General features: G+C 41.4%; 1 protein-coding gene across 2 annotated transcripts in view; it reads left to right on the top strand.

The window, feature by feature from the left end:
* The first annotated feature begins 1700 nt into the window (after positions 1-1700).
* pcloa (piccolo presynaptic cytomatrix protein a) overlaps positions 1701-27869 on the top strand; it is a 42648-nt gene continuing 16479 nt past the window's right edge. The window contains exons 1-5 of one of the 2 annotated variants that reach the window (XM_079582736.1): positions 1701-2146; positions 4665-5652; positions 6093-7073; positions 21361-21603; positions 23773-27736. In XM_079582736.1, the coding sequence (XP_079438862.1) occupies positions 1941-2146; positions 4665-5652; positions 6093-7073; positions 21361-21603; positions 23773-27736 (6382 nt within the window). In that variant the 5' untranslated portion in view covers positions 1701-1940. Of the gene's footprint in view, positions 2147-4664; positions 5653-6092; positions 7074-21360; positions 21604-23772; positions 27737-27869 lie in introns of those variants that run through there. The other variant, XM_079582735.1, reaches the window with a different exon arrangement.

Genomic DNA, 27869 nt, shown 5'->3' with positions numbered 1-27869 from the left:
TGCTTGTCTAATATCCATCCATCCATCCATCCATTTTCTTCCGCTTTATCCGGGGCCGGGTCGCGGGGGCAGCAGTCTCAGCAGAGATGCCCAAACTTCCCGATCCACACACACCTCCTCCAGCTGTTCTGGGGGGACCCCGAGGCGACACCAGGCCAGCTCGGAGACATAGTCCCACCACCGTGTCCTGGGCCTTCCACGAGGCCTTGTCCCACTAGGACATGCCTGGAACACCTCCCGCGGGAGGCGACCAGGAGGCATCCGGAACAGATGCCCGAGCCACCTCAGCTGGCTCCTTTCGACGTGAAGGAGCAGCGACTCTACTCCGAGCTCCTCCCGGGTAACTGAGCTCCTCACCCGATCTCGGAGGGTGCGCCCAGCCACCCTGCGAAGGAAACTCATTTCGGCCGCTTGTATTCGCGATCTTGTCCTTTCGGTCATGACCCAAATCTCATGACCATAGGTGAGGGTGGGAACGTAGATCGATCGGTAAATCGAGAGCTTTGCCCTCCGACTCAGCTCCCTCTTCACCACGACAGACCGATACAGCGACCGTATCACTGCTGACGCCGCACCGATCCGTCTATCGATCTCACGCTCCATCCGTCCCCCACTCGTGAACAAGACCCCGAGATACTTGAACTCCTCCACTTGAGGCAAGGACTCCCCACCGACCTGACTCCCCACCGGCTTGTCTAATATGTATGATATAATACAAACAAAAACATGTTTTTAGATGTTACATGTGCCCCTGAGCTCCGTCCACAAGTGAGCCCTCACTGTCAAAACGCAACATATCTGTTTGATGCACATTTACTGTCTATTTTATGCCTATTTGCATATTATCTGCTTCACAACCCCGTATGTGGGTGGTGTATATTATGTAATTTGTCTTGATTATGTCATCATTTGGTACATTTCAGTTCATTAAAAAGAACTGTTACATTTTTGCCATATACATGCTAAGATCATTATCAATAATACAAATATATTGAATTATAGTTCACAAATCCTTATGCTGATACAACAGGAGAATTCACTGCTCAGTGAACAATGGTATAGCTGTATGATGATGTTGAGTGCACAATAAAACAGGGTCCTAAACATACAACCTATGGTAGGGTTAGGGAGGAACACATTATGCATGTTCATAGTGCTCCCCTGCCATATTTAGCAAGACACCACTTTCTAATGACAGCGCCCAGACTGAATGAGCCGATTATCCACGTTACACCTGTTTAACCTATCACACCGCGAGGATTTAAGTGCAGTCAATCTGCTTTAAAACCACTATTTCCATTGCTGATGTCTCCTGATGGCCCGTCACAAGTGGCGCATGCGCGACGTGAGACTCGTTGAGAAAGCGTCAAGTTTACTGTGTTGTTGTGACAAAAGGCGGAAAAATATTGGCTTTACTGAGTTGACCTGAAAATACTGTGCAGTTCACAAAAAATATTCTCTTTATTACTTTATTACATATTTTTGAACGTACATTATTTTAAAACGATTTTTTTTTTTTTTACATGCAAGATAACTCTATCCAATAAATGACCCAATTAAAACAAACAAAACAACAATAAACAGTTCAGATCAGATGAATTAGGTGATTTATAAGGTAGAGCGGAGGTAAAACAGATTTTAGATCAAATTTTGAACCTGCTTTATTTTGTAATGCGGATGTCGTATAAGTCATCACGTACAGTAACAACATGGAGACCCCGTTCAGTGAGAGCTGTGGTAACCGTGGTACAGCTGCAGAGATGCGCGACAGAGAAAAACAATGAGGTACGAGGAAATAAAAGCTCGGCAACCGACACACGAAGTGAGCAGCAAATCTTCGTCTTTTGCGATGACCCAAAACACCGAAGAACGCCGTGTCCGCTCCGCGCTTTGGACGTAAAACACAGATCGGTGTGCGGGGAAGACGGGAGGGGTCCATCATGGGAAACGAAGCGAGTCTGGAAGGAGGAGAGGGGCTTTTGAGTGGGCTTCCCGAGGGGCTGGCACCGGATGGGAAAGGTGGATTTGTACGTGTTCCAAGCGGCATCCCGGTGGACCTGAACGAACTGAGCGAGGACCACAGAAAGCAGCTGGAAGTGGCGATGGCGAGGGCGCAGGGCAGGCAGCCTGGAGGAGCAACACGAAGGCACGGCTTTCGATACCCGCTAACCTTACACATACGCTACTACACACACTCAACATAGCCTATAATGTTTACAGCTTCGTTTAGGACAATAAACAAAGCGATTGTCCAAGGATCAGTGTATTTCACAGCTGTAGGCCTAAAGGCTAAATAACAATGACTAATCTTGACACCATATATTGGTCAAATAGATTAGGCCCGCTTGTTCTTGAAACCGTGTTGTTCTGAACTATCGTGCTGTAATTTCACGATTATGGTCTTATTTGGTTTTCTTTCCCTTCTTCCCCACTGTGTGAGAACATTGAGTTAGACACACCTCCACTTGACAATTGGAGAAAAAAAAAGCCTGCTGGGTAAGAAAATCTGTCATGTTTCTAGTCTCCCCTCTTATCATTTGGTATTTATTATAGCACTAGTCTGACACAGGACTTCTATTCTCCCACTCTCTTGAAAAGAGAACACATTGTAATAGTAGGCCTATTAGTTTTGTGGAATCGAAAGACAAAGGTGTATCCATAACAGCGCACAGAAGTAAACAATTTTCTAGTTGAACTGTAATGATTGATAGGCTAATAAAATTGCGCTCCTCTGTTAGATGTCATGACACTCGGTGCGTTTCTGTTAATTAGCTGTAAATGGGAAATCATTGGTGTTTATATCTGATCTGGAGACTGGGGGAGGGGTGCATCAATATTAACGTGACTATAAATAGAGCGACTTGCAGTGATGCAATAGTTTATAGTCATTCCGCACATGATATTGTGAAGTGTCGGTCTTGTATTGAGTGGGTGATCGCTGGCCATGGTGCTGAAATCTCTTGCTTGTATTGTTGCTCCAACTCGCGCTGCAGAGCATTGACCCAAGTGCTGTATTATTATCAAAATCATTCTTAACAATAATCACACTGCTATGTGTGTAAGAGCATTGTTTATTTTATATATTTCCATGATACTCACTAAAGGCCCCGCACTGCTCTGCCATGTTGACTAAGTGAGCTAACTGAGATGTCTCAGCTTACACCAATGCAGTCTGTCATTTTTCCTTTATCTTACTGATCAGTGTTTCAGTGGTGTTCATTTTCTGTTAGAGATGCTTTAGGGCTCTTGGCTGGCTACACATTTTATGTGATGTGCACTCATGTGTTGAACGAGCTCTGAAAACAAGAGTGTAATGACCAGACTTTTCTTGCCTACATGTCATTATTTAATTAAAGGAATGTATAAGGGACACATTCACAAAGCTAAGAAATCAAACTAGTTATTTACAATATTTAACATAGAAGTTCTAGACAGGTTAACAAAGCGCACAAAACCAAGGTAACCAAGTTAACCTAAAACAGGGGTCTGCAACAGTCAACAACAAAAGAGACACTTCAGACACTTTCAAACCTAATGAACCTCATAAGGAGCCACAATGCCAAGAACAATGCTTACACACTTACTTTAATCTGTATTTAAGGGACTATGTACATTAAGCATGCAGAGACAGAAATATACTGCACCAGATTATAGCTAAATAGCTAGTTTTCATCCCTCGTTCCTGGTTACAAAAAAAGAATTAGTACGCTGTCAATGATAAACAGTAACAACAATATAACATAACATAACATAACATATTATTAATTGAGAAATTGATAAGTAACTGAATTAAAAGTACAAATTTAATGTAAAATCTGAATATGAACAAACCATTTGTCACTGGCCCAAATATTTTTTAACAATTCATCACTCAAAAACACTTGAGTTTACTTTTTTCCATTAAAGATCAGAAGAGCTGCACCAGAGGATTTAAAGATCTGCATGTGGCTCTTGAGATACTGGTTGACCACCCCTGACGTAGATTTAACAAACAGTACAAAAAAAGAAAATACCACATATGTCTACAAACAAATGTTTTTAATACTGTTCATATCAAGTGAAAACCCAAGAGTTGCAGATAAACTAATGGCATTCTGGCTACAATGACCAACAGTGAACACGAAACGGCAAGGTGTTGCAGCCTATTTCAGTTTCGGTTTCAAAATATGTTTTGTCTCACACCCATTTCTTCTTGTTGCATATTGAAGTTTTACTTTGATTCTGAATAAGATCCAACCATGCAGAATGTGAATTTTACCCCATCTTTCAACTGGTCTTAAACTGGTCAGATCAAATCGGGTCACTGAGATTAGTATTATATTACTGAGATTTGTAGACAATAATACATTTCATAACTGTGAGTTCAAGAAATCTATTATAATGTGAAGTCTCGAGGTCATAAGGGAAACAATGACTTTGTTGCTGGTAACACTTAAATTCTTAATTTAATTACAATTATGCTTAAATATTTATTGGTCTGACTCTGAAACAATTTAGTCTTGTGTTATGTTTTGCTGGGAACTGACATTTGTGAAAAGACTCCCACCAAATGTCACCGGATTAGCAGAAAAAAAGGAACTACAGCAACAAAACTAAAACAAATATACATCTCTAAGAACAGAATATGAATCTAACCCATGCCCTCTTTATTTTTTTCTCATCAGACCTTCACAAGGCGATGTCCAGCAACGTTCCCAACAGGCTGGGGCCTCCAGAGGCTCTGCAGGTCTCAGCAAGAGCCGCACTGTAGACGCTTTCAACCAGGGTCCAGTTGGAAAACCCTCCCCAGGTCGCAGCCCTTCATCTTTAAGCCTTTTTGAGTCAAAATTTCGGCAAGAGCCAAAGAGCTCTGAAACTAAGTCTTCAGGCATGTTCGGCTCCAGTTTCCTGAGCGGGGCAAACCCCCTCAGTGCTATGACCTCCTCTGTCTCCTCTTCTTTATCATCTATGGGTGATTCCGTCAACATCCCTAAATTTGGCATATTTGGAGATGAAGAAGAGGGGGATGAAGCGACAGCCAAATCTTCACCAGCCAAGGCCTCCCAACAGCAAGGACCTAAAGGACCGCAGCAAGGAGGGCTGCCAAAACCTGGCCAAGGTCCTCCGGGACAGGGACCTAGACCTGGCCAGGGTCCTCCAGGACAGGGACCTAAACAAGGCCAGGGTCCTCCAGGGCAGGGACCTAAACCTGGCCAGGGACCTCCGGCACAGGGACCTAAACAAGGCCAGGGTCCTCCAGGTCAGGGACCTAAACAAGGCCAGGGTCCTCCAGGGCAGGGACCTAGACCTGGCCAGGGTCCTCCAGGGCAGGGACCTAAATCTGGCCAGGGTCCTCCAGGACAGGGACCCAAGTCAGGACAAGGGCCCCCAGGATCAGGGGCTAAACAGGGTGGTCCTCCGCAGCAAAAGGGCACTCCTCCACCTCAGGGACCTGGTCAAAAGCAGCAGGGCCCGCCTGGTGCAGGTCAGCCTGGATCAACAAAAAGTGCTGGGCCTCCTGCTCATCAAGGAGCTGGGAAAGTTGTGCCCTGTCCTTTGTGTAAAACCACACAGATGAATGTTGGGTCCAAAGAACCACCGAACTATAACAACTGCACGGAGTGTAAGAGCCAGGTGTGCAGCCTGTGTGGCTTTAGTCCTCCAGACTCTGCGGTAAGACCATAGTAACTATTCTTCTGTGTATTGTATGATTAGTATTTCAATGGTTACTTGTGACATTTGCAAAATGAGTCTGTGTCTGTCATAACATGATGAATAACCAGTCTGCTGAGTGATGCACAAAAATCTGATATACCCTCATGGAATACATAACACCAAACTACCATTGTCATTTGATGTTAAATACTGTACATATTTCATAATATGCACATATTTCATAAATATAGAGTCATTGAAAAGTACAATCTACTTTTGATTATAACACTATTATCATTGTGTTTATTATTATTATGGTTGTGCTTCCAGTACCCCCTGTAATGCTTACATTATTTTAATATTAGATATTATAGATGGATGTACAAAACAAGTATGTCATGATACTTTTGATGGGTGCAGAAATGTATAATGTCTTCATACTTGTTCTCCTTTTCTAGGGTAAGGAATGGCTGTGTCTAAACTGTCAAATGCAGCGGGCGATGGGTGGCATGGACCCCCCAAATCCCAAACAAGGCTCTGTCCCGCCATCACCACAGAAACAGGCTCCAGGGAAACCAGGAAACCTCCTCATAAAGCAGCAAAGCCACCAGAGTGACCAGGGCTTGACTCCGCCCACAACTCCTAGGCAGAAGTCTCCCGGTTCCACCTCGCCAGGGCCACTGTCGCCAAGCTCCTCCATGTCAGGATCCCCCAAGATTGACCCCAAGACTGGAAAGCCTATCATGCCTAAGTCAAGTCCACAGCAGTCTCCATCCAGACCCAAACAGGAGTCTAGTTTCTTTGGTGGATTAGGTGGTATCAGTCTTGGAGGTCTGACTGAGTCAGTTAAACCTTCTTCAGCATCTTCACAATCAGAGTCGGTTACAGGGAAACTCTTTGGCGGATTTGGTGGGCTGATGGAAACTTCAAAGCCCCAAGCTCAGACATCGCCCAAACAGGAGGAGTCAGTGGCTGGGAAGTTATTTGGTGGGTTTGGTGGGTTGTCCGAGACGTCCACTAAACCTCCTGCAGCTGCCTCTCAGATGTTTAGCTTTGGGTCATCGTTGTTGAGCTCAGCCACCAATCTCGTCTCTGGTGAAGAAATCAAATCTCCACCCCAGTCTCCTGCTGACTCCGGACCCGGATCTCCACCTGACTCAGAGCCCGGTTCGCCTCCGGACTCTCCCTTCTCTCCTCCAGGATCCCCCCCAGATACTGACTCCGCTCCAGATACCCCTAAATTCACCAAGCCGCCCAAGTCCATTTCTGTTGATGATGAGGAAAAACCTGCATCAAAGCCACCTAAACAAAGCTGCCCCCTTTGCAACACAGAACTCAATCTGGGATCTTCAGATATGCCCAACTACAGCCTCTGCACGGAGTGTAAAAAGACGGTGTGCAACCTCTGCGGATTCAACCCCACACCACACTTAGGAGAGGTAAGATTTTTCATGCAACAACACTTCCACTGCAAGAGTAATTTATGCATTCTGTCATATATAAATAGAACACAGACATCGACTGCACGTTTGGTTGAAATAGGTCACTGGAAAGATAGCACAGAGACTTGTCTGCTCAGTGGTTTTTCCCACATCTTTGGTGTAAATAATGGTGAGAAGGAGCTATTATTGAAAATACCCCTTAATACACTTACAATTTTGACCATTGAACTGATTTAGCTTTTTATTGTGACAGTACTGTGCTATGTACAAGCATATATATATAAGGTTTCTTCAAACAAGAGATGCTCGGCTCTGATATCGCTTCTGCAGTCGTTGATGTACTATCGCTGATGGCATCATCTGATGGTAATTAGCCTTTAGTCTTTTGATGAATTATATTTGTCTTTAAAATTTAGTGGAGCAAAGTAGTAAGTGTTCAACAAAAATGCAACTCAAAGTAAAGTAGATCCTCAAAAGGAATATACTGAAGTACAGTACCTAATTACATTAGTTTTATTACCACTGCTACTTAAAGTCCATTCAACAATTGCACCCGTGTGACTGATTAAGGCAAAAACATTTTGTAGCTATCATCATAAAAGAAAGTTAAAATAAGAATTAATGAGTAAGTAATTGCATAGATATTAGCCATAAACCACTCGACTACCAGCTGTGCTGAGCTGCATACTCTACCATAGAAGTCTGACCTGTCCTCCACTTCAATATTACTCTGTCGGTTTGTTCGAATGTTTTGACGTCACATGATTTATTTCTGTCTTTCTCCAGTTCTTGAGTTAGATTTAATGCTTGTCGTTCAGATGTTTTTTTTTTACTTTGCAGAACCAGGGCAGATGAAAGCAAAGATTGTGAGATTTAAGTGAATGATTCTATCAACAAGCATTTCGTACAGACTGTAGCAAAGCTGCCACTGTAGAAATCAAATTCCTATCTGGGTTAACATAGTTTTAACATAGAGACAGTTTTACACTCCTGGTTAATACTGGTTTAGGCACATTTTCTCAGCGGATTAGACCCTTGTTTAGACCTGGCTTCGGACCTCTCATATTGATTGAAACTCTGCTGTGCATCCAATGTTTCTGTTATAACAAAGTATTTTAATGGCGATTAGCAGAACACTGAAAAACAATATAAACAGCTAAAATAATACAAATATCACATCAGTTTTAAAACATGGCAATGAATTCTTATCAAAAAATGTTTGTTATTTTCAGAGGATTGTGACCATTGAAATTGATTTGATTGTAATTTATGTTCAGTTCAGTTAATCATCAGTTAAGTTAATCACTTAATTTTAGTGTGGTCAACTCTGCACAGTTTTGACCTGCTTTCGAAGACTGGTCTTTCTGGTTTCCCTCTTATGAGTTGTCTGATCTGAATACCCAGTTTGAAAACATAACAGATGGTGCTACAGTATGTGTATGTGGCGTTAGTGCATTATGAGAATATGGGGCCAAAAAATGCTTGCGCATGAATGGTTTCTCAGCATGCATGCTAAAGATACACACATATTTTACACCCAGTGAAGATCCTATGTCTCAGACATTGTAGGTTACTGTACCATTGAAAACCATGAGGCATTAACGATGGAAGGCCCTAAGGGCATAGGTTACAGAGTGATCTAGGCTGGTCAGGCTGCTGTCACGTGTTTGTCAATCTACATCCTACTTTCACGTGTTCCCGTCTGTATTTAGTAATCCGTGGGGTATTTATGTCCCGGCATAGGGTCTTTCCTCTCTGGGTACATAGGTGGAACTAATTTAAAAACCCATTGCTTACATCTGTGACAAGGCAGATTGTAAATATATACATTTCTGTGGACTTTTAGAATGTAACACAGGACTATGGACTATGGAAGTTTTTGGTAGTCATTGTATATAAGATACCTCTATTTACTATTTAGTTGTTTGCACATTTCCTGTCTCTTCCGAGTGTGTAAGCTGAATGTAACAAGTGAATTTGGTATCGCTCTAGATTAAGGTGTGCTCATTAAGTATTAATAAGCATTAGTAATCATTTTAGGGTTAGGGTAAGGGTTAAGGTCAGGGTTGGCTATGAATAAGCGTATTATTCATGGCCTATTAGTATGTTTACAGATAAAAGTATATTAAGAATGTGTTAATACTTAACAAGCATATTATTAATGCTTATTAATACTTAACAAGCACACCTTAACATGAAGCGTTACCGTGAATTTCTCCATTGTGAAATCAATAAAGGCTATCTTATCTTAGCTTATCTTATCTTATAGCATTAGCAACTACTGCAGCTAGAATTTGGTGCAGTGCACACATTTACAAGCTCTAAATCAAACTAGATCAAAGGCACTGTTACAGCAAAACATGATTTTTAAGTAACATTTAACCTGAACCAAATTAAGACATAAACGATGTAGAAGAAGTTTAAAAATATTGTGGACTGGACTAGACTGATATAGAGGACGTCTTCAGAAGCATCTTCTCTTCCTTGCTGTCAAATGTAAAACACAAGGCCTTAAACTCTGCCCCTTCCTGAGGAGTTGGTGTCAGGACTGACGTTTCTTGTTTACACTAAAAAACAGTTTCAGTTATTGGAATAGTCTTTGTTGTTGGAGGGATCGTTTGGTACCATTTGCATTAACAAAGCCCTGCTGCTTTGTTAATTATTCTCCAGTCGCCCTCCACAGTTTAGGGTCTTTGTGCATTTTCAATAAGATGGCCTCCTTTTCCTTTACTCATCGGTAACTGAACTGTGATCATTTAGCTGAGACCAGGCATGGGGAAAAATGTAATTATGTTGTACAGATGTCCATTCAAAGCACAGATGCTCTAACTGGATATACGTACATTTGTGTTTTCCTCACAACCACATCTTAAAATGTGGACTTAGTAATTACCAAATATGGTACTTTTTACAGAGAGTGATAATGTTAGACTGTTTAGAATATGCATAGTACTTAAAAAATGCTTCAGATGATACTTACTCACACAACACCTTGGTTGAGTCATCTGCCCCCTCCACTCTGCTCCTCAGTGACTGTCGTAATGCCGACTGCCAGCGAGGGTGCTCTTGCTGACGCATGTGAATGGGTCACACAGTGTGGGGGTTGTCGTGAACTGGGAAACTGTATGAAGCTTCAGTGATATTCAGGATTTGCTTGGTTTCTGTAATTTCTTTCTTGTGGAAACATAGTGCGATGTGGCAAATTGTTTCTCTACATTCAATACCACTGGGGCAACAACCTGCCAGGAGCAATGAGAACTGCAGTGCCTGGAACCCATCTCCGGATCCTGATCTATAGCAAGATTTGGTCTGCTGTGTTGCTGTTGTATTTATCCTTCAGGGTGGTCAGCAGTAGTAGAAGTTCTCGAAGTATAATCTGTCTTCTTTTGGGTTTACCAGATACAAAACTTGCAAGGTTTAGTACTCTGACATATATGTGACTTTTGTAAAAAGCGACTGTTCAAATTGCAGTCTGCTCTCAAATTCTACTCTGTGATCTGAATCTGGATTTGGGAGCATAAATCGGACATTGAATCACTATCGCAATACCTGCAATAATTTTAACACTGCTGCTCAAATAATGATGAATGAATGTCACTACACTCTTGTCCTCAAAGACGTCTATTTGTAGGAAGTGCATTTTGAATCTCAAGGCAAACCTTTGGAAACAAGTTTGTTGCTTGAGATGTAAATTGGTAGATTGCTTATTATCTCCTATACACGTTTTAGGAGCCATGTGCATTGTCTGTTAATTACGTTGCACGACTGACTTGTGTATGTTTGTGTGCTCCCGATGTCCCGTCACGTGTGTTAGCGTAATCTGTTCTTCCTAAAAGGATTTAGCAGGAAGTCATCTCTGTGGGGCCTTGATCCTAAGGTGTTTCGACTTAATCCCTCTTCATAAGTATTGAAATAGACGCCTCGGCAAGAAATAATTGCTTCTGTTTAGTGCTGTTAATTGATCTTTTTTTTAACTAGATTAATCACAGTTCTAATCTTAATCTCACTTTATTTGAATGCAATCATCATTTTCATTATTACCGTAATACAATGTAACTTCAACTCACAAAAATAATTCCAATTTCCTACCAAAAAATGTTGTGTTAAATTGCCTCAAAACTTTAAAGAACTAAGTCACTTGTTTACCTTAATGAATCCCTTTTGGAGTCCCTCTGGGGGTAATACAAGTGTTGATGGGATGTTTGGGGGGTCTTTCATTTCCCCCTGGTGTCTCTGGCCAGAAAACCACACTTGCGACTTTCCCTGCTCCGGGTCGGAGGCCCCAATACACGCTAATAGAATCACGAAGAAGAAGCTAACAGGCTAACGGGCAAAGCTAACACCACTTTAGCAGTATTTACAGCCAAGTTTAAGTGAAAAAAATATCTCCATTGTGTCATTGAGTTGTGGCACAATGTAGAATATCCCTCTCTCCCTTTGTCTTTTCTGTCAGTGTAGTATTTACTATACTATTATACTAAATATTTACTTCTAAAAAACACGACATGCTACGATACCTGCAGTGGCGCTTACAAGGCAAACCGAAGATCTCTTGAGTTTTCCTCAGTGGCATGTTACATTACATTTTGGTGGCTATCTACGAGGTCACTAATCTATTTTATGAATCTCATCTTCAACAAAAATAACTATTGCTTTAGAAAAATTAAGTGATTAGTGTTGGTATAAAATATTAATATAATTGGTTATTTCGGCATTATTTTCAAATTGCAATTTCTTGAGAATCCCTCATCAAACATTTTTAATTTTTACAGTTCTTTTAATACTCTGATATTGAACTTTAATTTGACCTTTTCTTCTTGTGCTTCGCAAGACCTCTGGTGACAACTTGCTCTACCTTTCAAGTAACATGTGCTCGAGATACAGAACAGGGTTTCTGGCGGCTAGTCAAATTGAATGCTTTTTGCTTTTTAGGGGAATGAATTTCCTTTCATTCCCCTAAAAAGGAAAAAAGCATTCAATGTGACTGTGAAAGGAAATTTTGATATTCAGAACTGCAGCTGAATTTGTTTTAGACCACAGTGTTCGTGTTTTTTGCCAATGTACGCCGTAAAGATTGTTGAGCAATGTCTTTGTTGTGGGTTCTGTCTCTAAGGAAGAATTATATTTTCTAAGAATTTAGATGAAATGCCAGTTTGAATCTGATTTAATGCTTTTTGAGCACTTTTAAGGCCATGATTTTTGCATCATTAATGTAATGACCTTTGATGCTTTTAAATACCCTGCGGAAATCCTGCGGGAGTGTGTTAAGTAAAAACATATGATCTGATAATCACATAAAAAAAAATGGACAATGCTAAACAGGCCGTTCATGACATTTTTTAAAAAAAATTTTTGCTTCTACTGATACAATGTGTTGCAAAAACATCCCTGTTCCCAATTTTGGCTTTACTTTATTTGTGAGTCATGAATATGTTTATAGTCCACCCGAAAATCGTCTATAAAGACTGAAAAATTGTGATAGATGCCCCTGAGATAGTAGATTAGGTATACAATATAGAAAAATATTTAAAAATCTAATTTAAATTATAACATTTGACTTACTCAAAAATAATATGTGAGAATAATTTAAAATATGACTTACCCAAAACTGAACCACTGTAACTGAAAACAAATTTAAATTTAGTTCAACACTTAAAGGGACTAGATGCAAGTTGGTAATTTTTTTCTACTCAATACTGCCACCTCAGGTCTCCAGCGTAACTGCAGCTTCTATATTAAAAGAATATGCCACCGTTTTTCCATACTGAGACGTGTTCTTACCTGAGCTTAGACGAGTTGAAACATACCTGTCTGGTTTAAGTGCGTGCCCGTGGAAGAGCGTGGTAGCTTCTAACTTCATGCCGTTTGGAGCTATAGGAACATACTGGGAGAGGCCAAATGCTAACAACATCATTACTCTTTTTGCGTGGCTGAGGGCACACGGTTCTTCCATACTGTGATATGTACTTACCTGAGCTTAGACAAGTTGATACGTACCTGTCTGGTCTTTGTGCGTGCCCGTGGAAGAGCGTGGTAGATTCCAACTTTACACCGTTTGGAGCTATAGGAATACATTGGGAGAGGCCATATGCGAACAACATCATTGGTTGTTTTGCGTGACCTAGGGCATGCACAAATACCAGACAGTTACATATCAACTCATCTAAGCTCGGGCAAGAATATATCTCAGTATGTAAAAACGGTGGCCTGTTCCTTTAAGCTCGTGCATGAAGGCACTTCGGACTCGAATTAACACCTTTTTGAGTGACAGTGCAGGATTTTAGCAGCAGTTGTGGTGAATACTGTAGGTCGAGCTCATTCTACACATTAGGACATTACTGGTGCAAGTAGGGGGAGGAAAATACTTAATTTTAACATTTTTAAACTCCGTATAGTCCCTTTAAACAAGTTTTGATTTCACACAAATCCATTTTTTTTATTAACCTGAGCATTCAGGTTTACAGTGTAGGATTAGTTTGGCGTAGCATGACTTTCACTTAATATGGATCCTTCAGTAATCATGTATCTGCATTTAACCAAAAGGTATTTTCCCTAAAAGTTAAAATAAATGAGTAACTATAATAGTTATGTTCAAAATCAAATCTAAAACAGTTTAATGGACACTGGAGCTAATATGTTGCTAATATTAATGTAAAACATTGTACATCCAATGTTATTCCCATTTTTGCCATGATCTGATAACAGTTTCTACCAATGCAGACCTTCACTCATTTACCGCACATATTAGCACAAGCGTAAAATCTTACATTACGTTGTGTCCTCTTCTTATCTCATTGTTATTCTGTCGTTGTTGCAGCGCCTCCACCCACTGTCTGTACCCTTCAAACTGTGATCCGCTGAAAACATTTATTTTTTGTTGTGGTATGCTCAAAACCTGTGTCCAAAAAGAGCGGTCACTGACAACAGAAACGGCCACTTCACTGTAAATTATTATAAAATGATGGCTGCCAGGTGCATTCATAAACTAGCCTTAAAGGGATTATTCAGGATTTTTAACATAGGGCCTTATTTCCTAGTTATCCAGAGTGTTGTTGATTTCTGGAGATATATATTTTTGAAGAGTTTAGTGGTGCTAGGCTAGTGCTAGGCTAGCACATGTCTATGGTACCTAGTAGCCTGCATTAAAAATAGTCTGACCCAAGCACAATGCACCTGAGGCAAATCACTTATAACACCAGACTACCGATATAAATGTCTGTGTTGACTGAATATTTTTTGTTTAAATATGACCATTTTGCATTTAAAATAACGTATATTTGAGCAGCATCAGCTTCCTGGATTTATTTGAAGGGATATTTCAGGATTTTTGACATAGGGCCTAATTTCCTAGTTATCCAGAGTGAGTTTAGTGGTGCTAGGCTAGTGCGAGGCTAGTGCATGTCTATGGTAGCTAGTAGCCTGCATTAAAAACCTCTTCAAAATCACCGGGTAGTCCTCCAAATGTTGCCGTATCTTATTTGTAGAAAGCTCCTTTGTGAATTCCATGTGTAGTAATGCCGGCCGCAGGTAAGCAAACTACTGTAGATCCGGTAACCTTGCAGATCACCCCGCCGCTGCGTAGCTTACAACCAGGAAGCTGATGCTGCTTAAATATAAGTTATTTTAAATGCAAAATGGTTATATTTAAAAAGAAAAAAAAAAATCAGTCAACACAGACATTTATATCAGTAGTCTGGTGTTATAAGTGATTTGCCTCAGGTGCACTGTGCTTGAGTCAGGCTGTTTTTAATGCAGGCTACTAGTTACCATAGACATGCACTAGCCTACCACTAGCCTAGCACCACTAAACTCTTCAAATATAAGGACTGCATGAATTAAAGATATATATCTCCAGAAATCAACAACACTTTGGATAACTAGGAAATGAGGCCCTATGTCAAAAATCCTGAAATATCCCTTTAAGTCTTAACTGAGGGCGGAGAGAGGAAGAGGCTGAGATTAGTGCGGAGTCTGCTTTAATACTGAGACCAGGTGGCTCCAATTAACAAGGCCCTCCTGCAGGAGAAACCACCCCAGAATAGAGATGGATAGACTTTCGCTCCAACCATGCCCTATGTTGCAACAACGGAGGATGACCAGACCGGGTTAAAGTGCACAAAACAAAGATTTGGTTGCAAAGATAGAAATAACAGTAATTTAGATGAGATGGTATGTAGGTCAGTAATGAGGGGTGTGAAGTGCAAGTGAGAACGTAAGGGGGTCGTGCGGGTGTTGGCACGTGTGTGATAGTGTGTGTGTGTATAAACAAAAGACAAAAAACTTAAATGCATGCTGAACCAAGGATGCTGACGAGGCAGAAGTACAGGCAGCGTCAGGCCAGCGGGAGCACTGGTAAGGGAGGAGAGATACACTGTTGTTCATTATTTATATGATTTACTTCTTTCTCTACTGTGTTCTTCCACCTTTATTTAACCAGGGAAATCCCTCAGAGATATAGAACTTTTATTTCATGGGAATGTTTGCTGCTGCGTGTGCGCAGACCAACACACAATGGACAGAAAGCCTTTAAAGATCAGTTCAATAATTTCCACTTTTTATGCAATATGTTCCGTCTATACGAGTTGTCCTGTACAGGAGTGTACTGTAGAACAAAGGGTAGCAAACCTTACTAACCTAATCAAGTACACGTTCTGTTGACCTGTAACGCCGCCTCAGTTACAGAGTGGGTCTGTTGAAGTGCCTGTGAACCAGAGGAATATAAAAATAACTATAGTCACAAAAGAGCCATAAAGGAGACATTGCGTCAGCTCCAGGGCATCAGTCTCATATACTCAGACACCCTGAGCTTCACAGCAAGAATATATTACACAGCCTCGCCACACTAGGCAGTTTTCTTGGTGTTGCATGCTTTCTGGTTCAGTTTTTTTAATCGATTTTATGTTAGAATGTATTACATTTCATGTACAATGACAATGTCATAGGCTAACTTCTGCCAAATCTATGTATTGCTTGCTCGGAGGGAGATTGTTTTTGTTGTGTCCCAAGTCTTTGTCCTGCTGGTTCGAATCTTGAATATGAAGAAAGTGTCACATGAGAAAGTACATCTGAGACAAAACATTTGGCAAATACTATTTTAACTGCACACAAACAGAGAACGTTTATTTGCTGTGGTGAACCGCAAAGGCAGAGGCTAAAAGCTTCTGTTCTTGTTATGTTATTGATATTATTTACATTATTTACTAGTGCTTGCATGTGCAAGCCTTTGTGTCGGCCACAATTGGCTCTGAATGGTGGGGAGAGAAGCTTAAGACCTTTTGATTGCGAGTGCTGAGTAGTGGTGAGAGAGGGGGCAGACAAGGACAGGATCGAACAGCCTCACATACCTACACACTTGCTGGCACTGGCTCTCCCCCTGTGGTTCTAGCCACTCTTTTGTATAATGACATTCAGTGGGTCGCCTATTCCTTCCTTGTCTTTAACCAGACTTTTTCAGCCCCAATAGACTGTTTTCTGTTGATTTTCTATGTCCAATGGTGTCTCAGTATTGCTACTGTGCAATGGAAAGGTTGTGTTTTTCTTTCTGATTTCAGTACCTCAGTCGTTATTTTGCAGACATGTCATGAAAAGCATTTGTGTTGTTTATTTGCATGGCCCACTGCTGCAGCTCAATGAAATACCTATAGAACTATATTATTGTTATTATTATTATTCTTGTTTCTGTCAATCAGCCTGAACTTAAATAAAGGGATATTTCAGGATTTTTGACATAGATTCTCATTTCCTAGTTATCCAGAGTGTTGTTGATTTTTGCAGTCCTTATATTTGAAGAGAGAACTAGTTGCATTAAAAACCTCTTCAAAATCATCGGGTAATCCTCCAAATGTTGCCATATTTGATTTGTAGAAAGCTCCTTTGTGGCTGCAGGTAAACAAACTACTGTAGATCCGGTAACCTAGCAGATCACTCCGTAGCTGCTCAAATATGAGTTCTTTTAAATGCAAAATGGTTGCATTTCAAAAAAATGTCAGTCAACACAGACATTTATATGGGTAGTCTGGTGTTATAAGTGATTTGGCCCAGGTGCACTGTGCTTGGGTCAGACTGTTTTTAATGCAGGCTACTAGTTACCATAGACATGCGCTACTCACTCTGGATAACTAGGAAAATTAGGCCGTATGTCAAAAATCCTGAAATATCCCTTTAAATAAAACCATACCAGTGCACAGTCTTTGTGTAAAATAGGAAATGTGCAGTCTGTTTGGCTAATGTAAAAAATAAAGCATGTGTTGAAGTACCAAATATTGAAAAAGCAGGACCTAATAATGATAAAAAATAACATGCTATTATTCATACTGATGGGTATAGGGGCTGACGTGGAGAAAAGAGGCCTTCATGACAGAGTAATGCAGAGGTGGTGTCACTGAAGATATGGGGGCCAGATTCTTATGCCTATAAGCTGCTCAGACCATGACTGTTGTGGTTAGCTTTAGCACTTGTGATTCATGCCTCTCAGTCACAGTAATGGCACTTGAAGGTAGACCTTTACATCTAACAGAAACACCCAGCTACAAACTGCAGTAACATCTGAGACTCACCATTCAAAAGTAGCATTGATTAGAGGATTTTGTTGCATAGTTTCGATGCATCCATTTGTCTCGGTCTCTTCCTACATATCGCCTAACAGTGTTTGGCATCACAGTTAATGAATGTGAAGTGGCTGAAAAACGAATTGATGCTTGTGCTCCTGGGTATAGATAATTATGTTTAAAGAGAAGCATCAATATCAAGTCATTAAAGCAAATAGTTGGAGCTTTACAGCCACTCGTAAAAAAAAAAGAAATCTCGACAAGACGCAATATTATTTTGGCTCGTGAAAAGTGCAAAGAATGGTACACCAGCTTGGGACTCGAGGTGGCTTATTTCCAACATAACACAGATTCACCGTTAAAAATAGTTTCATTATTTGCCTTACTGGCTTGTCCCACTCATAATTGGGCTAAAAACAGCTCTTGTCTCATGTCCTGCCCAGTTATCCAAACTTGAGGCTTAATGCTTGTGTGAAATACAGCTCCACGGCACAATTACATTTGCACATTTGTATGGGTCTCCATACAAGCCTTAAACCTCATTTTGAGCAAACCATTTAGGACAGAGATGCTTTTGGCTTGTTAAGGAACTGATGCTGTGGTGTTCTGTCTAGTGCATCCTAATGAAGCTGACCACTCAGCAGCGCTCATCACTGAGGAGCACAGCACAGGCTACAAACTTTAATTTTAGCTGGAGGTTTAGTGGAGCTGCACTGCATAGAGGACAGTCATTTATCAGCCTTATTTAGTGAAGTGTTTCGGGACTCAGATGGCATTGTGTGTGAGTGTATTGTGAAACCACTTTACAGTTTCAAATTTTACGTGGCAGTTTTTCTTGGCGGGTCGCTCGTGTTTAGCCAGTTTGGAGCATGACCTAAAACGTTGATCTTGTTTGTTCCCTTTGGTGCTACTCAATAAATTAACCTATTATCGGTTTGTTATTATTAACACATTTATTGGACAATATATCATTTAAAACAACCTAAAACAAAATGGTAACTTAAACATTTGCAATAGTTCAATTCTAGTCTTTTTGTGTGAAATGCAATGAAATGAACTATGATATCGCAATGATATTGTTATTACAATGTTCATGACAGTTATCAAACATTTATTTTCCTCACATCATACTTTACTTCTCATCTTGTTTTAAGCAAAGTTACTTTCAACCTCAAATGTAACTTTCTCCATTTATCAGAGTAAGTATGTACAATATATTGTTCAATTAAAATTAAATTATATTATATATATTATTAGTATATGCTGTATTTTGTCCTAAGCCTTAGGGGTGTATTATGTATATGTGGTGTTTTCCCACCGTCCTATAATTAACAAGTTATTTATTCTTACATAACTTTACCTCCTGCTGCCTGTGTGTGCGCCTGCTTTCGATGTGTGCTCAGACAGCAGCTTGTCTGATTCAGTAACGCCAGAAAGTCTCACACCCCACAAGAACATTTTGAAACTGAAAACATGTCACTCCTTAGGAGACCAGCTACAGCATTGACTTCATTTTATACATTGTATTTCTTGATTCTACATATTTTGCAATCGTTAGTTTTAATAATCAGTAAAGTGCTTTGCACTACAATTCTGTATAAAAGGTGCTCTATAAATAAAGTTTTGATTGATTGATTGAATAATGATGATTAATGGAACAATTTGCACAGCCCAAACAAAGTGTATCAAGGTTCTGATCTTTGCTTATTCTATGTCTGAAGCCACAAATATGACTCAGTGTCTCGTGAAGTTTGTCTCTTAAATTGGCCTTGGCCTTGAGACGGTGTGATAAAGAGTATCTTTTCAACATTCACTATCTGTGACCATCTTTCTCTCATCTCTGTCCCTGTTCCTGCTTTAACTGATAGAGCCGTCGAGCTGTATAAACTCTCGAGCGCGCCCCATGGGAAATCTCGGGATAGGTCCACATCATATGTCTGGATAAAATGGATTTGCTGTCAAGTTATTGGACACAACTCACTAATGTCAGCAGTCTATATTGAAGAAACTTATGTTTCTTTGTCTGTTCTGGAACATTCCTTTCGTTCTTTATTTTGTCATCTTTTAGTTGACTTAAAGACTTCTAAAGGTCAACCATATGAAAGGGATGATGAAAAGTATATATTTTTATTTTTATTATTCTTTTGTTATTTATGTCATTGTTGTTTCATGATTATGTATTTATTGAGTGTTTAAATCTGCAGATTTTACAGATCATTTACAGATAGGGAACTGTTTTCAAGATTAAAACTTCTCCCTCTTTGAAATATATTTAGATATAATGCTGAAATGATTGGGGATAAAACCGCTACTGAGTGGAGACATGGGTTGAAAAAAGCAACCTTTAAATTAGACTGGTGAGTAATATGCTATACTAAAATAAACACATCAAAGTTGTGACTTTTTCTGTTTTAGAGACAACTAAAAGAAAACAGTGTTAAATTAGCTGTCTTGTCTTAAACATTTTAGCCAGTCAAAACACCAGTATTGCTTTTATTCCAGGCCAAGCATGACACACTGTCTCATGCCTTATTTACATACTGCTGCAACACTCTCTCAGTCTGACCTGCTTTTCCCTTCCTCTCCTCTTGTGTCTCTAAACCGGAGAGTTGGAGAGGGCTGTCGGCTGCAGAGCTTAACACTGAGGCTGTGAACTGCTCTGAGGCCTGACTTTAGCACAAAGCCTGTGTTTAAGCCTGCTCATAGCACTCAGGCATACACTGGTGTCACTGGGGCGTGCTAGAGATGAGGGAAATGTAAAATGAGGTGTTTGCATCACACACCATGCTGAAGGAAAACTTGCCGACTACAGCATCTTTGAACAAGTTGTAGCAGCTATCTGTGATTATGTGCTCTTTTGTTTTTGTTTGTTCAGCAAAGTTAAAAAAAATGTATTCCAATGATTTAAAAATACAAACATGAATCATTCAAGACTGAATGAGATGTGCCCAGTCATTTTTTCATTTGTTAATATTTTAAGTTATTTCTAAAATAGACCAATGCTGCATGTGTCTAACCCAGTTAAGTTTGCTCAGAGCATGTTGTGTCTGTTCAAGGCTCAGCCCTCTGTGACATGCCATGGTGAAGCCCTGTCCCATTACCATGCATTATGCATGCACAGATCTCTCGAGTCATAAATGTAAAAGCGTCTCTTGAAATAGTTACACTGTTGCTTTGTCACAGTGACGTTTTAATGACGTAAATGTTTCTTTTGTCCAACTGTCCACTTGCATGTTGGGATTAATTAAATAACTGTACTCACCATGGGTCATGGGTCGCTTTTTAAAACGCCATAATGTACTGTGGTTATGTTAAAGGAAAGTAACTCTTCAAAAGATGTCAAATACAAAATAAATAATATTTATTTATCTATTTATTAGGCAGGTGAGTTCAGGTTCCACCTGGTTCCAGCGAGAAAGTCTGACTGACATAGAATCACAGCATGTTCTTTATTGCTGCATTTTGAATTATAGGGCATGACATCTCCTGTTTGTCTCATCTCATGTTGGCTTGTGTATTTCCCCTTATATATATAAATGAAACCATTTTGTGATGGAGTAATGTAAAATGTATACACCATATACACAATGTCTTACAAATAGACTTAGTTTGACATTTAGTGTTATATATTTAATTTCATGGACATAACACAGCTCAGTGGCATTATTTCTTGTTCTTGTATTTGATTGTTTACTAATTGAATTATTGTGTTGTTGTTTTTTGTCTGTCTCTTGCAGAAAGAATGGTTGTGTCTCAACTGTCAAACCCAGAGAGCCATGTCGGGGCAGCTGGGAGACGCACCACCTCCAGCCATGGCATCTCCAAAGAAACAACCACCTGCTCCTGCAGCCCCCACCCCTTCCACCACCCCTGCCCTTGTTGCCCCTGTTGCTCCCACAACTCCTGCTACCCCTGCTTCTGTAGACAGCCAACCTGTAGTGGAACCAACAGACCTGAACCCTGCAGCTCCTGATACAAAGGTAGAAAGTACAGTTGTTCCCATACCTGACATACCTGACAATGCTGGCATTGGATCTCCTCCTATTAGCCCACATCACCAGGAAGAACTCCAAATCTACACTGAGAACCATGTAACAGGGAATATCCCAGAAATCCCAGCCGTGGTACAAAAACAAAACAGCTTAGACAGAGCGGAGGGTGGCCCTAAATCTGAGGCAGACACTTCCAGCGCTGAGCTGTGCGTACCTGTCAGCGTAGCAGGAGATCAGGGAGACAAAGCCACACTAATTCAGCCTTCCCTGGAGGAAAGTGAGAAGCTAAATCTATCGACCAAAACAGAAATAGACAACACAACAGCACTTTCTGAGCTGCAGCCAAATCCGGAAATTAGTCAGAGTGAGGCTCCTGCAGATAAGCAGGAAAAAGTGTCACCCACATCAGAGAAGCTTTTAGACGAGACAGCCGATTCAGGTGAAATAAAAACAGCACCGGAACCTGAAGCCACTTCAGATGATTATAAAGAATTAATAAAACAGGAAGTGACTCACGAAGTTGAAGAAACACTGTCCTCCTCAATGGTTCAAGACAAAATAGCTGATACTACAGCCACATGCGAGAACAATGGTGAAAATGTTGCAGATGATAAATTAAACGAATTAGCAGTAGAATTGCCTATAGAACACACACAGCCCAGTACACTGAGTTCAGCTGATGGTGATAAGATAATGAGCACTGAACATGGATGCGACCCCGAAACTGACATTATTACAGAAACTCAATCTGAAATGAATCCAAGCCTTCAGAAAAGCGAAGAGAGCTTTGAGGTTACAACAGAGTTTGATCCAACAACTGAAATTCAGACACAGGAAATAGAATCAAATGTAAAACCAGTGACTGAAAATATCGTAGAGGTAACACCTGCAAATAGCAGTGCTGTGGAGGGGGAGATTTTGAAAATGGAAACTATCGAGCAGAGTGCTATTGAGAGCCCTGCAGTGAACAAATCACATGATGGAAAGGCATTTGAGCAGGAGGAGGTGACGGCAGAGGGGTCTACTGAGGTAAAGGCAGCTGAGGGTGTGGAGAATAGACAGGAAGATTTAGGAGTGGCCGTGAGTGATGAAGAATTATGCACAAAAAAGACAATTAATTGGGAAGATAACACTGTTGTGATAGAGGCATCAAAAGAGGATATAGCCCAAGCACACACACATATAGAGGAAAAGTTAGTCTCATCTGAGCAAACTGAGTCATCTTATTGTAAGGAGCAAGGTGCCACAAATACTGAAGAACTCTCGCCAAGTGAAGATACCATACAGGTTTCAGCTGTCTGTTCAGATGAAGCCAAAAGTGAAATATCTGAGGAAAAACCGTGTCAGAGCCAGGCAAACAGTCCTCCAGAAATCCAAAATGAAGTTAGCGATGATCCTTCAGTTCTGACAGGATCTGATGAGAAACAACTCCAGGAAGTCACTGAAATAGAAATACCAGACACAAAAAAGGAGGAGGATTTTCACACAAACGTAGTCGAGTCACAACCAGGTGGAGAAAATCTTAAGATATCTATTTCAGACACCAACACAGAGGGGGAGAACAATGCCACCACAGAGTGTGATATAGTACAGAATGAACAAAATCAAAGTGTATTTCAATTAGATTCAACACCTCCTCTAGCAACACCTGACATCCCAGACTCTGTAGTTAGTAGCTCCATAGACACAACTAACCATGAGGAGAAAACAGAAGATACAGCTGAATCTACAGTAAAGCCCAGTGAAGAAGACATTGCTGAGGTGACTGCACAGTAGCGTGTAGCAAAAAATATAGCTTTTATTAAATGCATCTCAATTAATTTGTCCTGTCAATTCACCACACTCCAACAGTGATTCTCAGTTAGTGGATTGGGACCCAAAAATGGGACGTCGAACCATTTCTAGTGGCATGCTGGAGGCAAAAGTGGTTAATTTTTATAGTTGACCTTATGATTAATAATCAGGAAGAAATCTGAGGGCCAATAAAAATAAATTGGAGGGCCACATTTGGCCTCCAGACCATAGTTTAGGTACCCTTGCTTTGATGCTAATTTTTAGCTTGATACAAACAAATTGACATACATACAATTTATTGAGATAAATGCTTCCTTATCTCTACATTTTTACATTTTGTGCATTTTTTTTTTTTTGTTACAGATGAAAACGGCAGAGACTTTGCAAGCTGCGACAGAGAAAGAACCAGGTGCTCAGGAAGGCAGCCCAACCAGCCCCTCAGACTTGGCCAAACTGGAGAACACAGTCCTTCCCATTCTTGAAACAAAACCCATGCAGGAAGAGCAAAAGAACTTAGACACTCCCAAAACAAGACGCAAGCTGGAGGTCCTTCCTATTATGCCTGACTCACCAAGCTCTGAAGAGGAACGAGAAATACCAGAGCAAAACGTCAAAGTAACTGAAAAGAAGAAGCTCTTGGTGCCTATGGATGTCAGGGGCGACTCTTTGGAGGACAGCAGTGAGAGCATTGGCAAGGAAAGTCCCGTGTCAGGAGATGATGAAGATTTTATCCGAAAGCAAATCATTGAAATGAGCGAGAATGAGGATGCGTCTCCTACAGACGAGGAAAATCTTATTCAACAAAAGATCAAAGAGCAAGAGAAAAAAAGAGAAACCGCAGAAAAGAGTGCAACAGGTAAAGCCAGGCGTCTCACAAAAAAGGCAACTATAAGCCCTGACGATGATGAAGAGAAGCATTTACAGGATGCTGAGAGTAAGCCTGTTGACGACGCCAAAGACTCTAAACTGGAAGAAAGTGACGCCGCAGTTTGGAAATTTCAAACTATGGAGCTTAATGCACCAAGTATGAGAATAGCTACTGTTGAAGGAGAAGTAGAGATGGAGTGCCTCACAGACTCGCCAGATGACAGGTCTAAAGGCGAGGGGTCCTCCAGTTTACACGCATCCAGTTTCACCCCAGGGACATCTCCAACATCCGTCTCCTCTTTCGATGAAGACAGTGACAGCAGTAGTCCCAGCAATATGTCCACGGGTGAAGGGAAACAGCAAAGAAAGGCCAAACACAGACAACCAGGACAGTTGCCAACTATTGAAGACTCCTCTGAGGAAGAAGAGCTTCGTGAGGAGGAAGAGTTACTCAGGGAGCAGGAGAAGCAGAGAGGGTCAGGGAAAAAGTCCAAAAAAGGCAAAGAGGACACCAGTCAGAGGAGACGGGATCGGTCGAAAACCCCACCAAGTAACCTATCTCCAATTGAGGATGCATCTCCGACTGAGGAGCTAAGGCAGGAGGCTGAAATGGAAGAGATAAGACGTTCTTCGTGCTCAGACTTCTCCCCCAGTTTTGAGTCTGATACTGAAGGTTTTGAAATTCCTGGCTCAAAGATCGCAGCAGTTCAGAAATCATACAAACTCCCAGTATCTTCTCACTCTCCCACTGAAGAAAGAACTGAAAAGAAACCGCTTAAATCTGCAGATGAGACCTATGAAGAGATCATGCTGAGGGCTAAATCTCCAACCACCGAGAAGGTTGACAACCAACCAGGAAAAGAATCACTTTATGGGGGAATGCTAATTGAAGACTATGCTTACACTTCCCTTATTGATAATGAGCGGGAAGAATCAGACAAAATCACTGTTCCAACTCAACCCAGGAAGCTGAGATCTCCAGATGAGGTCTATGAAGACATGCTAAAGAAGCGCAAAGAATTCCAACAGCTGGAGGAAGAATATCAAAAGATGCAACCTAAACAACCAAGCACCACTCCTGAAATTGTATTGCAGCCTGCAGAGAACACCAACAAACCCACGACAGTAATAATAGACAATGATGGAAAGCCTTTGTTGGATGCCGATACTGCCTATGAAGAGCTCATGAAAAAGGTATTAACTCCAGGGACAAGCCCGACTCAACAAGATCCAGGTATGGAAACTACTGCACCCAAAAGAGCACTTCACCCAATCCCAGATTTAAAAGTGACTCAGTGTTCTTCAGGAGAGTTGTCGTCAGATGATGAGAGTTTTTATAAGAAGGAAGAGGAGCAGCCAGAAGCCCTAGAAAATCCACCAGTGAGTGGAGTCAGCGAATCTAGTCCAGTTTCTTCACCCGAACCATCTGACACCACTGTTACGTCAACTCAGGCTGCTGTTGATCTAACTGCACTTCCAAGAACATCAGCGCCAATGATGGGCACTGTTACAGCATTACCTACAGTCCCCCAATACACTCCTGGCGTTCAGAGTGTAGTGTCAACTGCCCCACCTGTACCCCCCAAACCACATGTCATGCGAAGAGGAAATTCTCAAGACAGTGCAGATTTGCCTGTTGCACCACCCGGCACCCCCCCCAAACCGACTGTGTTCCCAAGAAAAGCCCCAGTTCCTTTGCCACCTCAGGCATCAACATCTCCAGTCAAGCCAGAGGGTCCAATTGCTATGACTCAAGGATCCCCAATAAGACAGCCAACAGTTATACCGACTTACAAAGTGCATGTTCCCCCACCAGTACCCCCTAAACCATGCATACCTTCCGGGATGAGTGAGGGACCAAGATCAGCACATGGCGTCAAACCACCGATCGCGCCAAAACCAGGATCACAGCCGACTTCGCCAGCACATATCCCACATCCCCCAAGACCTACAAAGCTACCTACGAGTCCGGCTGAAATAGCTCTCAATCTGAGCCCCACCTCTGAGCACAAGCAATTTCAGCCATCGCCAAAGTCTCCCCCGTCTCCAAGATATGCCAGTAATCTTCGTGACACCTATGTGGTCATAACACTGCCATCCCAACCAAGCTCTCCAGTAGACACCATTTCAACTCAAGCTCCATCCAGTCCTGGTCCAGTGTCTCCCTCGCGCCAAGCTCTACCCCAAAGCTATCCCCAACCGCAACATCAGGCCCATCCACCTCAACAAGTTCCACCTCAGTCATCAAGAGTACCCTTAGCTTACACACGAGTCACAGAATCTATTGAAAATCAAGAGATCTGCAGCCCAGAGAAACATGTATCAAGTTCATGTCATATCATTGAGGCAATATCCGCTTCAGCTCAGCCACCTGTTGTAATGCCAAATCTAATTTCTCAAGTAGTTACCACTGAAGTCCAAAGAACCACTGTCTCGGTTGTTCATGAGAGAACTCCTCCACCAGTGCCGGCCCCAAGAGCTAATGGAGTTCCCCTGGACAAGTCTAAGCCACAGGTACCAACACAGACTGACAGACAAGCTGTCCAGCCTTGTGAGGTTGTGGATCTCAGAACAATGAAGGTAGACCAACAATCAAATATGAATGGTGTTGACCTTTCTGCTACACCTGACTCAAGACGCCAGTCCTATGTAACCGATTCCAGCCGTCAAAACAGTGCCGTGCAGTCTCCTGTGGTCAACCTCAGTGCTGAATCCTCCACTGTTTCCATAGTGACAGACAGCATTACTATTGTCACATGTGCAGCCACAATTCAAAGATGGGATAATGCAGAAACCACACAGGCCTCCTCAGTCCCTCTGCAACTCACAAAGAACAAATCATTCGAACCTCTTTCTCAAATTGTCTATCGCCCAGTTGATGCACAGCCCCTTGTTCAGGCTGGAACAGAAATACCCATAAATCTCTCTGTCGGATCAGGAGCAGGGACATACCAGAGTGCCCCTGTAACTACAGCACCCCCATCAGTTACAAGTTGTGCAGCCAATGGTCTTACAACAGGTACAGGTACACCTACAGTAGCAGGGGCTGTTGATCTCAGCACGTCTAAACTATTCAACACAGTTGTATCAGTGGATGGGGCCTCCTCAGAAGTGGTCACTGCCGTTATCACAGATGATGATGGAAAACCAGTGGATCTAACTGCTGGGAAAAGAGCTGTGTGTTGTGATGTTGTGTATAATCTTCCATTCGCAAGAAGTTGCACGAGCGCGCAGCCCACCACACCCCTTCCAGAAGACCGCTTTGGATATCGGGATGACCATTACCAATATGATCGAACCCCTTATGGAATGAGAGGGTTTGGAGGAATTAAGCCTTCAATGTCGGACACCAATCTGGCAGAGGCGGGGCTCTTCTTTTATAAGAGTAAGAATAGTTACAACTTTAATGGCACCACAGATGGTGCAGTAGATCTTACTTCAGCAAAGATCTCTGATGCAGGTCAGTGGAATGATATTACAGACCTCTCTCTTAAATGCCATTTTGAACTGCTGCCGCTCATTTATGGCTAAAATTACTTTTTTTGTTTATATTCATTTTGCATGGACATTTTACTTTTTGTTTTATGACATTT

The sequence above is a fragment of the Gobius niger genome, assembly GCF_951799975.1.
Source record: "Gobius niger genome assembly, chromosome: 2".
NCBI classification, from domain to species: Eukaryota; Metazoa; Chordata; class Actinopteri; order Gobiiformes; family Gobiidae; genus Gobius; species Gobius niger.
This window is presented reverse-complemented; position numbering and strand designations above follow the sequence as displayed.